Genomic DNA, 15,160 nt, shown 5'->3' on the forward strand with positions numbered 1-15,160 from the left:
ATTCCCCACGATACGATTCAATACGGTTCAATACTCGATATTTTTATACATTATAATTGTTTCAAATAAATCAACAAAAAAATCTTTTATTAAGAATACAGAAACAGTATTCTATTCACACAAGTATGTTACATAGCAGTTGCAAATAGAACAGTTACTCCACAAAAAGAGTAAAATAAAGTGCAATCAGATAAATTTTAATAAAAACAAAATAAAGTCTAGTGCTTACTGTGCAGGTCTAGTACGGCCAATTCGCCTAGTCACTGTTAAAAAAAAAAAAGACGACAAAACAAAGACTGACCTCTACAGTTCAAGTACATCAACCCTGCACTTTTCTTGGTTACATTTTGAAAAATCATTTGCATTTTATTAAGAGGTAATGGTCACACATCCTCTGCAGTAGGTGAACTGCAAATAGAACAGTTTTCCACAAAATGAGTTAAAGCGCAGTAATAAGAAGTAACAAAAGTCTAGGACATACAGTAAGCCTACAGCCCATTCACTATAAAATAACAAAAATGCATTTGCATTTTAGAAGAATGAGGTAATAGTGGTCACACATGGCTTGAGCTGTAGCAGGGGCCTTGCAAATAGAACAGTTACTCAACAAAACCAGTTTAAGTGCAGTAAGAATTAAAAGTCTAGGGCATAAGCCTACAGCCCATTAATCAGGGCTGTGAAAAATCCACGGAATTCCGAGAATTTGGCCGCCAAACATATTTTAGTAAATCATCTAATTTTGCAATAAAAATTGGGGGGGGGGAGGTTTCTTTTGCGACAATGACGGACCGGTTTACGGCATTTGCGCTCTGCTTACAAACCACGGTGCGAATCTTGTGTTCTTTTCATTTTACCATTGCGCTCTTTAAACACGCTTTCGATAGCAACAGTTTTGAAAAGGAGAATTTCGCGGTATGTCCGTGTCATGGAGGGACATCGTTCAGAGGGAGCATATAAAGCTTACAACAGTGAAAAATATTTGCTTTCAGGAGACGCTTCAAATCCATCAATATACACAAAATCTGTTCAGCTTCTGGGGCACTGCGCCCCCCCAGACCCCCTGCTACAATTGTTTCCTCGGATTTTGTCATTTCTGTTTCACAGCCCTGATTAATGGCAAAACAACCAAAAACAAGGAGGCTGAGCTCTACAGTTCAGTACTCTCAGTGGTGCTCCTTGACAGATTTTTCTTCAAGAAAATCAACTGGTCCACATGCTCAGAAGACAGTACACTACGCTCTGAACGCACGATGTCCCCTGCTGTACTAAATACACGTTCTGATGGTACACTTGTACCAGGAATGCATAAGTAAGGGCGTATTCACACCTACGTTGTTTGGTCCGGACCAAACGAACCAAATTTCCCTTGGTCCGGACCTTTTGGGTTGGTCTGAATACAAACCACCGAACTCTGGTCCGGACCAAACAAGCGGACCGAGACTGAGCTGCAAGGTCGGACTCGGTCCGGACCAAAGGAACCCTGGTGCGGACCTTTTGGAGGTGTGAAAGCAGACCGGACCTAATCCGACAGTTTTGCTTTTTTGTACCTCGGGAGCTTCTGTCGTTTGTCGAGCATTATGGGAAACAGAGTCTCGACACTCCACCGCAAAGTGCAAACACTGTTTCGGTTGTCAAGGGAACCTTACAACAGTCGTTCAGTCATTCAGACCAGTGGTAGGCTAGACTACAGAGTACAAAAAATGTGTAGGGGGCAAACGTGGGCCGAGGAAGAAACGCGTACCCTTGTGGATATACGAGCAGATGTCCACATATCTGAGCTTTTGGAGAGAACACACAAAAATGCCGACGTGTTTGCTGTATTCAGTGAGAAAATGAAGGAGAAGGGGTTCACGCGCTCCCCAGAACAATGTCGGCTAAAAGTGAAGAAACTCCGTCAGACCTACATTAAAATCAGGGACATTCTTTCAAAAAGTGGCGGTACTAGCGACGCAAAAAAGAAATTAATCTATAACGATGGATAAGGCGAATATCCCGACACATACCTCCTCCGTCTTGCGTGAAGAGCCAGAACTGTCACAACATGATGTGCGCTCATCAGCGCTATCCTCCGTAGCCGCCTTGCCCTTTGAAATCATTGTTGATAAATTACTTGTACAACAGCATAGTAATCGCACAATTGTGAAAACAGTAAAAACTGGAAAAACATAGCTTTGATGACATTAAAAAGAATAACAGCACGGAAAGCCATTAAAAAGAATAACAGCACGGAAACAGTGAAAGCGAACCGCACCAAAATGAAAAAATAAAAAAAACATTTGGTTCGGACCAAAGCAAGTGAACTATCGAACTATCCTGGTATGAATACACCCTGAGTCTTGGCCAGGTCTGCAAGGAGAGGAAACTCAGCCTGGTGAGCTCTCCACCAGTCTAACACCTTACCATCTAGACTCAAAGATGCAACATCTCTGTACTTCCTAATTTCATCATGGGCTAGCTCTTTGGATGTTTGGTCTCTGACATTTTGGTCCTCAGTGCAGAAGGAGTCGCCAAACAGGTCCTCTAATACCTTTGATTTCTTGGAAACAGGAGGGCATTCTAGAATGGAATAGAAATAAAAAAAAAAACTTGATTATAGTTGTGTGTTCTATATAGGAGTAGATTTGAGTGTGATTTTTATCAAGTATGTCTACAATGTATGAATACACACATACTGTACCTTCAGTGGTTTCCGCATCACACACCTCACTTAGCTCCATAGGAATCGGGTCATGAGAAGAGTGAGGAGGCGTTTCCTCAGGCTGGGCCTCTGACTCATTCTGTAACACACACAGACACGCATAAAGGCAAACAATGGGACGAGTTTATCAGCATTACTATTAAATTAAATTAAATTAAACACCATCACTATTAAATGAACCACTTAAGATGAGAAACAACTTACCCTCTGTTCCTTCAGCTGCGCCGCTTCTTCAGCAAGATATTCAAAGGTTTGGTTTCTTCTCTCATCATCCAGGAAAGGAAGCTTTTTGAATCGGGGGTCCAAAGCAGCTGCTCGGATTAAGAATGGTTCCTCGTCCACATACCGCTCTCTAAGCTCATCAGCCATGAGTCGTTTCATGCCTTTGATTAAGGGGGCGTCATCCGGTGCGGATTCGAAATGCACCAACAACTTCATTCGGAGAGGTGCGATGATGGACACAGTGGGTTGCTTCTCCTCGCACATCAGAGTGGTAGCAGCTTTTAGCGGGGCTAGCAGACTCGCCATTTGTTCTGCAGTCAAGAGATCACTTTCACTGAGTGTGTGCACGTCACACGAGCCTTTTCTGACTTTCTTGTCGAGAAGTGTCGCCATCACCGCAGCTTGTTGTTCAAGAAATCGTTCCAACATCTCGAAAGAACTAATTCCATCGGGTTTTCACGTCTGCTTTGAGCTTGTGGCGTGGATGCCCCAGCAAAGTTTGCTTCTCCTTCAAAACTGTGGTCACAACTGTGCTGTGGTGAAAAAAAAAAACCCACGATTCTTCTCACGTGCCCTAAAAGCCTTTCTGTGGCCGCAGTCTTCAGGCCGTCTTGTGTTGTCAGATTGAGTGTGTGCGCGAAGCACTTTGTGTGGTGACCTCTCTGCCTCTTCACCAGCTTTGATCATGTTCGAAGCGTTGTCGGTGACGAGAGCCGGTGCCTTGTCCAGTATACCCCACTCTTCACACGCACCTCTCAGAACCTGCCCCATATTAACTCCTGAGTGAGTGTCTCCCAAAACACGAGTCTGGTTTTTCATTTGCCATTCGTTGTCAATGACGTTACAGTGATGTAAGACTCCGTTGTACATGAAGTCCATCCGTCGGAAGTTATGGCGACTCGCTCTGCACTCCTCAGACCCTGAATAACTGCATCACGAACTTTGGTGTACAAGTTCGGAATGTAGGACTCGCTGAAATGTTGCCATGAGGGGATACTGTACCTTGGCTCAAGAACTTCGAGCAGGTATCTAAAGCCTTCGTTCTCTACGACGCAATAGGGCCTCGTATCTTTGCATATAAAAAACGCGATGGCCTTGGTGATGCTTTTTGCTCTTTTTGAAGCACTCGACAGCTTTTGAGGGAAATGCGTTGTCAGTGACGTGGCAGGCTTGGAAGCCTGTGTTCTTTCTGGACAGTCGCCATCAGTACCATGGCGCCTATTCAGGTGTGTGGATAGATTCGACGTATTGCCACAGTATCTTATCTCACACGGACGGTCTTTCTCTTTGCAAACGGCAACATCTCTTACCACTGCTCCATCTGTTTTTCTGAAGCCAAAATACTTCCACACCCATGACTTGACACTGACTGGAGTGTGCAACATTTCACTTTCATTGCTTGTGCCCTCTTGCGGTCCCTTCGCTCTCGAAAGTCACACTCAAATGTGTGAAACGAAAGTAATGCATGTGAAGTATAAGTGAAGTTAGGGACAATGAGGTTGGCGCCACCCGCAGCTTTGGAGTAGGTAGTACGCGTACGTCGGCGCAGATGCTGAAAATGGACAGGCGAACAAACAGGTGGCAAAATAAACTCATTAATTGATACTCTTGCGGACACATCGATGCATTGAATCATCGGCTGTATAATTGATGCATCGATACGAATCGATTAATATTTACACCCCTATCAGTGAGTCAGTAATATAGTAATAGACTCTGAGTCAGACATTTAAATGATCTGATTTGATCCCCATCATGATAGCTGGAATCTTTCACTGATTCATGAGCCTGTCAGCATTCAAGGGATTAAACACTCAACAGTTCACATCATTCCGTCACTTAAATCTCTTTTTCCTTTTATAAACGTCTGTTGAATATGTACTGATACAGCTCTACTTCTTTCACTGTAACTGGCTGATATATCTAATCCAGGGGTGTCCAAACTGATCCGTAAAGGGCCGTGTGGCTGCAGGTTTTCATTCCAGCCATGCAGCAGCACACCTCATTTGGCTTATTCAATCAACTGACACACCCACCCTTTAATCAAGGGTGGGTGTGGCTGCAAGTATTTGACTGTGTGAAGACAGTTCAGTTGATTGAATGAGCCAAGTCAGGTGTGCTGCTGCATGGCTGGAATGAAAACCTGCAGCCACACGGCCCTTTACGGATCAGTTTGGACACCCCTGATCTAATCTATATTCAGTCCAGCAGTTCAGACTGAAGTGAAGTCTCACAGATGTGTTAATGCTGTGTCTCTCCGTCTCTCAGGTAGCGGTGAAGAATAACATCGACGTGTTCTACTTCAGCTGTCAGTACCCCATCAGCCTGCTGTTTGTCGAGGATGGGAAGATGGGTAAGTGTCTGTGTGCGAGAGAGACCAAGAGCTCCGTATCCGCTCTGACACTTCAAACCTAATGTGCATCAGCAGAGGAGCTTCAGATCACTATGACCTCACTCGCATGAACCGATGTTCTTATTACATCATGTTCTTGGGTCTCTGCAGATTCTTGATTTGCGTGCGTGTGTTCTGCATTCTGATACAGCATGTGGTTCATAGTGAAGTTTAAACGTCATGTTTTTATTCAGATGAGATGCAAACTGCTCACCTTTCGATAAAATTCACCGTTTTGAGAGAGAGATACGGTAGGTCACCTCGAGGAGATGATGTTTAGTGGTGGGGGGGGTCGTGAGCAGACAAGCATCCTATGAGAGTGTGTGTGCTCTGCGAGTGAACAGAACAGTATCCACAAGTGGATAAACTCATCCCGTGTTTGTGCACGCAGAGCAGAGATGCTCCCTCACGAAGATGCTTTTCCGCTCACGTTTTGTTCACTTGAATCTCGTACACGCGCGTGTGATTTTTATGCGTATGGGCTTAGAGATGCTGTACTGGAGCCAGCTGCAGGATAATGAGAAGAGCTCCTCACCTTCAGAGGGACTTTTTTAACTCCAAACTGATCAATAATGAACCTCAGACGCGCTCACTGCTGAATTACTGCACGCAGGACGGAGCAGGAAAGCATCTGTTTCTCTGTTCAACACCGTTTCACCATGTAAGCATTTTACTGTTCGAATAATTGCCTTTAAAATGACGATAACACACAAATTAAGTGTCCTTGTGGATGTCTGAGGCTTAGATGACGTATAATAATAATAATAATACAGTAGAGATGTAATTAGTTTCTTTAAAGTACAATAAAAGATGTTGCCAAAGCCAGTGCTAGTGTTAAATAATCTTGATCTCAATATTAACCAAACTAATCACGATAATTTTTTTTTTCCCCCATAATTGCTCAGCCCTACCCTAAACATGCTAATAAACACCCAGTCATTTCGTATGTCTTTTTTTTTTTTTTTAATATTTATTGTAATGTGATTTGATTTGGTTTTGAGGACCTCCCCGATCACACAACAGCTCCGAACCAGTGAGGGAGAAGGTGTAGCACGTGCTACCTCTGAGGCGCATAATGCTAACTGAACGCATCTTTTCAAACCTGCTGCTCATGCAGCGTTAGGGGGCGGGGTATGACATGCTCAGAGGAAAGCGCTATCCGCCTACTTCTGTATGCATGAGCTCACAGCTGGCCATCATTGGCTAGTGTCGCTGTGATTGACGGGAGAGAGTATGCCACACCTCCCTCTCTGAGGATAAATGGCCAGTTTTGCTTTCTTGAGCGTCTGGGTGTAGATGGCTGTGGCATCATCGGGGTTAGAACTAGTGATCGATGAATGAATGAATGATGGAGCGAATGCTTTTGTTGCACCATTTAGGAGCCTGGGCGGGGCTGGTTTTGGGTGATCACATGATTGATGGCTGTGTACATGATTGTGTGTGTTACCCACACTTCAGCTGACAACACTGGAGCTGTGTGTGTGTGCGCACCCCCTGTAGTTCCTCCAAATGGAGGCTGGACTGAGTCTCTGTGGGAAGTGTTGCTGAACATGGAACCGTTCTCACCCCTTATGTCCTGTTCATTATTCATTCTCTCTCTCTCTCTCTCTCTGTGTAGATCGTCAGGTGTTCCTGGCCACCTGGAAGGACATTCCCAGCGACAATGAGACTCCTTTTCAGATTAAAGACTGTCAGCTTAGTGCAGGTGAGCTGATGGGAGAATATAATTCAGATCCAACATGGAGTAAACGGAGCATGTGTTTAAACTGTAAAGACACGCTGCCCTTCCTGATCAGAGGGTTCATTAGAGGAGGTGACGTGTTATCCTGTTCCTCACTGCACTCTCATTAACACACTGAGGGTGTGATTACAGGGTCAGGAAGTTTCTCTCAGTCTGACGGGAAGTTCATGGCTGCAGTGCACGAAGGTAAGCGATGTGTTAACCAGGAGTTTAAAGGTGTGTGTGTGTGTGTGTGTGTGTGTGTTACCCACAGACATGGTCAGTAACAAGCTGCAGGGCAGTAACGTGTTCACTGTGGCCCGACGCTCGGCCGACGCCCAGGAGCTCCTCTACCTGTCCATCAAACTGACCAACAGCATCTGGGTGCTCACTGAGCTCTGCGTACAGAGCGCCAACCCCAACCACACGGTACGGGGGAGTGAGAGAGAGGAGTGGGGGGGGGGGAGTGAGAATGACTGACAGAGAGACAGACAGACAGGTGGGTGTTGTATCTGATGTAGGATAAGAGGAGAACAGGAAGTGATAAGAGCAGGACAAAGACACATTCATCCTGTGATTTTATAGAAAAACTTTACTGTGTGTGAGGGAGAGAGAGGTGTGTGAACAAAGAGGAGGAATTGGAACGGTTTCTTTCTGTTCTAACACACTGGGTATGGCTTTCTCTCTCTCTCTCTCTCTCTCTCTCTCTCTCTCTCTCACACACAGTCTGTTAATTCTGTCTCTCTAATGCCATCACTTTGTCGGTCTTCCTTTTTCTGTCATTCTTTCCATGATATATATTAGTGCTGTCAAAAATGTCGCGTTATTAACGCATTAACTTGACTCAATTTTAACGGCGATAATTTTTTTATCGCGAGATTAACGCTCTGTGACATGATGTAGGTTTTTCATAAGCTTTTGAAACTGCCAGGAACTTGGAACAGAGACAAACCGATAGCAGCTAGACTGTAATGCCACGCCCTGAGAACCAGCGCGGGCAGGGCGCACTAGTAGAGATGGGATTTATGGCTCTTTGATGGGATCCGCATCTTTGTGATCCGTTCTTTGAAAAGAGCCGTTCAAAAGACTGGCTCATTTGGCTCTTTTTAAATATTTATTCAGCTTTAAGAAGACAGCGTCTAAAGAAGCCAGATCCCTCTGAACTGTAAACTCAATGCTATCCCAGAAATCCTTCCTGTAATATGCAAATTTGGCCGCCTCTGATTGGACAGCGCGACGCATCAACAGGCAGAAAGTGTAAAAGTACAAAATGTGTTAAGTGAGCTGAAACAGTAAAGATCAGATTCAATGCAATATTTATCAACGAACAACTTAAACTTTAATATAATAGTGTACTTCATATTATAATCAAACATGTCAAGCCTACCGTCACTGTGTAACCTGTCTCTCTGATTAAAAGTTGTAGACTAACTCAAACAGTAGCTCATTTCACTCATGGTTCTCTTGCTAGCCTCGCGCCGGTGCTCGGCTTAGGTTTTACTTTGCAGTGGCTGTGACAAGACGTGTTATGCTTTGTAATAAAAAAAAAAACATTGGTACAAAGCAAGCCCATTCACTTTTTTATGCTGATAAGAGAATTACAATGGTCTTTTATGTGACAAAAATGTGCGATTAAATTGCGATTAATCGCGAGTTAACTATGACAGTCGCGACATTAATCGCGATTAAATATTTTAATCGCTTGACAGCACAAATATATATATATATATATATATATATATATATATATATATATTGATCGATATGTCTATTCTAATTCTTTGTCTCGCTCACTTTATCCTTGTCAATCAGTTGCTCTGTTTCTTGTTTCTCTCTCAATTATTTCTGTCCCTTCAGTCTGTTCTTTCAGTCTCATGTCCTCATTCCATCCTTCTGTCTGTCTTCCTGTCTCATTCATTCTTTGTCAGTCTTGCTCTGTCTCTATTTCTGTCCTGCTTTGTCATCTCTCTCTCTCTCTCTCTCTCTCTCTGTTTTGTTTCAGACCTTGATTTGTTCCTTCTCAGACAGGCTGCTCAGTCAGCCAAGTGAAAATATATTTTTAATAAACACTGCCTGCTCGTGAATAAACCTGCTGATGTTGCAGCGCCGTGCGGTCGGAGTGTGTTAGCTAAACAGGAAGCTGAGCGATTAGCCCAGTAACACACCTGAAAGGTTTTCTGTTTCCAGGTGAGAGTACGCCGTACACATTCTGGCTGCTGCTTCTCACCGGAGCTTTTTATTTTTTCTTTTGTTTTCTTTTGTGTTTGTGTAGTTTGAGTCTTTTGTCCGCCGGATGTGGTGTAGCTCCGGACCCAGTTTTGGGTGTCGGTTCCCTCCAGGCCTTGGTTCGCTGTGGGTGGTGCCTGTGCTCCTCGCGATGGACTGCAGTGAGCTCGTTGCTCATTTTAACATCGTGGTTGTCCAGCGCAGTGCGTGGCGGTGCATCTGTGCTCGCTTTGTGGATCCATGGTGTGGTGTTCCGTGTGATGTTGCCCGCTGCCGTTGCGGCGGCTGTGCTGGCGTTGTGGGATTTGTTTCCGTGCACCTTTTGGTGGGACTGTGGCTGCTACACCATTGGAATGACATCCTGACCTTTTATTTGGTGGACTCCCCCCCCCCCCCCCCCCCCCCCCCATTGTAAAGCGACCTTGGGTATTGAGAGAGGCACTATGTAAATTTAACTTATTTATAATGTTATTAGCCGCAGTCGCGCTGTCACACTCACAGCTAAATAAAATATCTCTCACGCATGCGCAGCGTTAAACTGCAGGGACTCAAAGCAACGATTATTTCAGCCACACGGTTGAGTTGTTGCTGAGTGATTTTTCGTTTCCATAGTTACTGCATGAACCCAAATTTAATTTCTTTCGCTGTAACCATGGAAACTAAAGTCACTAAGCAGTGACTGTAACGCTGTGGCAGTGTGCGAGATTAACTCTGTGCTTATAGAACATCAGAAGATATCCGAGTCGGCTGGTGGTGATGGTTCTGGGTGTTCTGAGCTGAGTTCAGAAATCCACGCGATTATACAGGATCCGGTTGCTCTGAACGCTGGGGTGTTCTCTCGTGTAAATAATTAAACACGCGTTAAAAACGTGGAATTGGCTCGCCTTTACCTCATGACTTCTGTCAGGCTTTGGTTTGGAGGCTAATTTTAACATTGGTTATACTCCACGTATAAGAAGTTAAATTTATATAGCGCCTTTCAAAAAACCCAAGGACGCTTTACAATTATAGACAAGGAAAGAAAAAAAATAAAAATATAATAAAAAGTAAAAAGTCCACCAAGTAGGGGTCAGGATGTAATTCCTGTGGTGTAGCAGCCACAGTCCCACCAAAAGGCGCACGAAAACAAGTCCCACATCTCCAGCACCGCCGGCGTGACGCCGTCAGCAACATCGCTCGAACACCACGCCGTGGATCCACACAGCGAGCAGAGAAGCTCCGCCACACAGAGCGCTGGTGTGTCCCAAACCGCCTGCACAGCCGCCACGACGCCACCGAGCAACATCACTCGGAACATCACGCCAAGCGTTAAAGCGCTAGACAACCACGATGTAAAATGACCAACGAGCTCACTACAGTCCATAGCTGGGAGCACAGGCATCACCCACAGCGAACCAAGGCCCGGAGGGAACCGACGCCCCAAACTGGGTCCGGAGCTACACCACTACCCGCGGACAAAACACTCAAACACCAAACTACACAAACACACAGGAAAGAAAAAAAAAATAGAAAAAGAAATAAAATAAGAGCTCCGGTGAGAAGCGGCAGCCAGAACGCGCACGACGTACTCTCAACCAGAAACGGAAAAACTCGTATGACTGTGATGCGCGTTCTCGACGTCAGATCTTACAGTTAAAGAAAACGGCGGTGTTCTGCCGACGCGGTGACACGGCACAGGGTTTTAGCTCTTTGACTGGAAACCATGAAACGCTTTTTGACGTCATAGCGATAGATAAACCCGATGGACAGAGATGGGTTTCCCAAAAGCCTCTTGACGCCAAGTGCGTCTTAGCTAGGGGAGAGAGAGGGTGAGAGAGTTCATTGTGCTGCTCGCTCTACCATTTAACGATGATCTTTGTGCTGTGATGCTTTTGGGAAACTCGGGCCAGAGCGTTTGTGCACTAATTAGCTTTAGCGAGCTACACATCCGGAAGCTGTCCCTTTTTTTTGTTTCCTTTTGTAATAGAATTGTTTTGAGACGTTGTAGGTCTTCTCTCTGCTATTCACCAACACACTCTGATTTTAAATCTCGTCAGTTTCTTTTGCGTTTCGTTAACGCCACTACCACATATGTAACCGTCCTGTGAGTTCCGTGCAACCCTTCGCCATCCTGTTGTCAGTGGATTTTAGGCGAGTGTTGTCTGAGCGCTCGCAGCTGGAGGAACATTAGTTTAACAAAGAGAGGATCCTTTTTCGAAAATGATTTAAGAGGTGGTGACCTGAATTTTTAAGAACGGAAGTATACATAAACACTGCTCTGATGCCTTCAGTGCATGCAGTGTGCGCGCACAGCCCTGTTTACAGGAGTCTGCGTGCACTGACGAGACTCATTCCTGCTGTCTCCCATCACATGACTTTCCCTTTGAAGTGCTCTTTCCCTAATTTCTGCCGATTCCACGTCTCCATGGCAACGAGACAGCCAATGGGGTGGGTCTGTTCCCCTTTACCCTGCACCTGCCCCTTTTAAAGTAGACACGACTGAGCTGATCAGCTTTAACGCAGCTCCGAGTGTGTGGGCTTTATATGATCCTCTCGTCTCTCTCGCTGCTCCGGGTTCGTCTCATGGAGGAGAGGAAGCGTCGCGTCCCGCAGCGTCACGTCTCAGATCTGAATAACGCAAACAGAGTGAATATCTACAATATACAACATAAATATTATGCTTGGGTCTCCACCGACCTCCTGAAAAACATTCCCCGGGTTCCTTTAAGTGATCAGAGTGATGCAGGCGAATCCCCAGCATTAAACGCTATTATAAACGGATAAAAATTACATGGAATGAATGAAAAGCATCACTGTCTGAAGCAAACAGTGCTGTAGTGTAAGAGGACTAATCATCATCAGGATGGGGGCCGTCGCGCTGCTTTACACCGGGTGGGGCGGGGCCAAGCCAGGCTGCATCACACCACCCCGCCCCACCCCACCCCGGAGTGGGTTATTGTACTATAACCACGTGACTCTGGTTTATTCCTCACTCAGACTCGCGCACATGTCGCATCAGAGTGACTGTAGCTTTGCCCTAAAGCGCCGCCTGCCCACCAGCATCAATAAGAGTCTCCTCATCACGCTTTCCCTCCGTCTTTCATTACGGTTGGCTGAGGAGGTGGTTTTTATTGTGCGAGTGTTGGAGGTAATAGTGGAGAGTTAGTGCGGTTATGTTTATCTTTTGTTAAAAAACTGAGAGATGGTGAAGCGTAAATGAGAAGAGTGTGAGGGGGAGTTAATGAGAAACAAGCAGAGAGAGAGAGAGAAGCTGAAGCTTTGTAATTAGATCTGGTGATGCTTGGTTGTGTGTGTGTGCACGGTTATCTCACAGCTTTGTCCTGCTGCTCTCACACCAACACTTGACTCTCAAACACTAACAGTTTTAGAGGCGATTAGTAAATAATCCGACTGATCCACACTTCACATCTCTGTAGAGACCAAAACCACGAGTGTGTGTGTGAGAGAGAGATCACTGATCATGTGGTTAAAAACCCCACAAAATATCAGTTTAATGTTTGTGTTGCTCTTATTTTTGCTGTGTGTAATACTGTCTGTTTCCTGGAAACGCGCACACATCTGATTATTGTACAGATGTGGCTCGGATTCTTTTGTTAAATCAGATGTTCAAGAAAAATCAGTTGGGTTTAAACTGCAGGGTCATGTACAGGGACACGCCCCTTCATAGGGACACGCCCCCTCACACATCCTGTTTCTATAAACACTGACCCTAGCTTTAGTCCGAATAATTCTAATCCTAATTCATTCTCCCCCTCCCCCCAGCTGTCAGTGAGGTGCCGCGCCCCGGAGGTCTCTCTGTTCGTCTGTCAGAGTTTGGAGCTCATCCTGCGTAACTGAACCTCCTCATCCTCGGAGTCCAAGTCGGACTGGAAGTCGAGTTTGGAGCAGAACCCCAGCACCTCCCCTCCCCTCCCCTCCCCTCTGTCTCCTAGCCACAGACCCATCAGGCTGAACTGCTTTTAATCCGTCCTCCTCCTCCTCCTCCTCCTCCTCTTCCTCTCTGCAGCACATCTACAGTGTGTTTAGTTTGTAAACGAACTGGGCGTGTCAGAGAGACGGCTCGGAGCTTCAGCAGACCCTTCTGGTGGTGGGGACTTTATTCATGTGTGTACTACTTCATTATTGTGTGTGTGTGTGTGTGTGTGTGTGTGTGTTTTCATGTCCCACATCAGTCTTGTTTAACGTCCTTAAATCCCTCTCTCTTTTCATCCTGGGAGTTTAAAGGGCTTTGTTTCTCATATATTAAAAAAAAAAAAAAAAAATCTTTAAATGTTTCTAAAGTAACGTCTTCAATCAGAGACGTGTTTATCGTCTCAAGTTTGTTTCCGAGGCTCATGTCGCTGATCAGTAACGCGAGCCTGGAGCTACTGGTTTAGCGTTTCTAAATCACAGGCTCTGGGGTTCTGAAATGATCAACTGATAATCACTGACTTCTGAACTACAACCCCACCTTCGACCCTTTAGGCCACGCCTCTTTCCTGAGTGGTTAGAGATGGAGGTCTGAATTTACACGCTGGTATGTGAAGCGAGTGTCGCGCTAAACCGGAGGCTGTACGCTCGCGTACGCTGTTAGCTGCATTAGCCTCGTCGTCCTGGTGGAACACTAAAGACTACGCTCAAGCTGAATGAGGAGGATTTACGGTTCGGAAAATGAACAGCGCACCAAAGTGAAGACTCGTTTAGAGGTTTGGGGTGGGGTTTTTCCTCTTTTTTTTTTTTTTTTTTCCCTAATTTTTACGGGGTTAAAATGGTCCATCTGTGGTTCTGTGTGGAGAGTGATGTGCAGCTGGAGAGAGACGCGAGTTAATTAGTGATGATTTGAGTTTTCTTTGAAGAGATCATTCCATCCGTGTGTGTGTGTGTGTGTTTGGAGTTTTAATAGCTGTAAGAGTAAAAGCCTGCCTGATTCTTATCCTCATCTGACTGGTGGTGTTCTTTCTTTTCTTTTTCTTATCTATCTGCTTTACTGTGAACATGTGGAGAAGACTGGGTTGGGTTTTTTTTCTCCCTTCCCTCTTCCCCACACACGTCTTCACCGCAGGCTCCACACTCCTCCTGTATGTTGGTCCTTTACTTTAAATCTCCTCCTTGTTGTAAAGTTGAGAGTTTAAATCCTGACCTTTCTCTTTGTGTGCTGAGAAAAACGATGCTCGCCGATCGCAGCCTGAGCGTGTTGAACGGTCCGTCAGCGTTCCATGAGCAGCAGTTTGGAGCGACACACTGACTTTAATCATCTGTGGATAAACTCAGTTATAAATAAATAAAATAATAAATACAGTTGCAGAAATCCAGTAAGTCTTCTCCCTCCCCCCCCCACCTCCTCCTCTCCTCTTGTCACGTTATCTTGACGTTACAGCTCTTTAATTTTTGTCTGTTTATAGTTGCTGTAACAGCTGAGAACAGGAATGAACTCCTTTCAGGGATAAAGTGTTTCATGTCATTGTTTAATAAATGAATGAATAAGTGCTGAAGCGTTGCTGCGGTGTAAGAGCAGTAAACCACAGCGAGACGTGCAGCCGCAGGGAAATAATCAGGCTGCGTTATTTAATAATCAGATCACACAGCACCCTGCAGTTGCTCATCTTCCTCCGTCAGCGTGACCTCCACACTGACGTCTCGTTCCTCACCTCAACTCGAAAGAAAACAGAATTAAACCCAGTTAGTCGTTCATTTGTGCCGAGTGTTTGTGCTTATTGTGGTGTTTCTTATTTAAATATACATAACAGTAATATCCTATTAAAGCACATTTTCCAGCACAAACAGCCTCTCCAGTTCCCATTTCAGCTCCTTTCAGATGGAAAACGACGGCAGAACAACTCTGAAACCCAAACGCCAGAGTGCTGTGTTTATCTTTCTCATGTTATTAATAATTAACCGGAATTAATTAACTCTATGGTTTTGA

At 45.1% G+C, this 15,160-nt stretch overlaps 1 protein-coding gene across 3 annotated transcripts in view; it reads left to right on the forward strand.

Annotated features, from left to right (window-relative positions):
• Positions 1–14,535, forward strand: part of ap1b1 (adaptor related protein complex 1 subunit beta 1) — a 46,517-nt gene extending 31,982 nt beyond the window's left edge. For all 3 annotated transcript variants that reach the window (XM_060907548.1, XM_060907545.1, XM_060907547.1), the window contains 4 exons: positions 5,189–5,273; positions 6,931–7,017; positions 7,307–7,461; positions 13,021–14,535. In XM_060907548.1, coding sequence (XP_060763531.1) covers positions 5,189–5,273; positions 6,931–7,017; positions 7,307–7,461; positions 13,021–13,095 — 402 coding nt within the window. In that variant the 3' untranslated portion in view covers positions 13,096–14,535. The remainder of the gene's footprint in view (positions 1–5,188; positions 5,274–6,930; positions 7,018–7,306; positions 7,462–13,020) is intronic.
• The last annotated feature ends 625 nt before the right edge of the window (positions 14,536–15,160 follow it).

Source organism: Neoarius graeffei, chromosome 24, assembly GCF_027579695.1.
Source record: "Neoarius graeffei isolate fNeoGra1 chromosome 24, fNeoGra1.pri, whole genome shotgun sequence".
Lineage (NCBI taxonomy): Eukaryota > Metazoa > Chordata > Actinopteri > Siluriformes > Ariidae > Neoarius > Neoarius graeffei.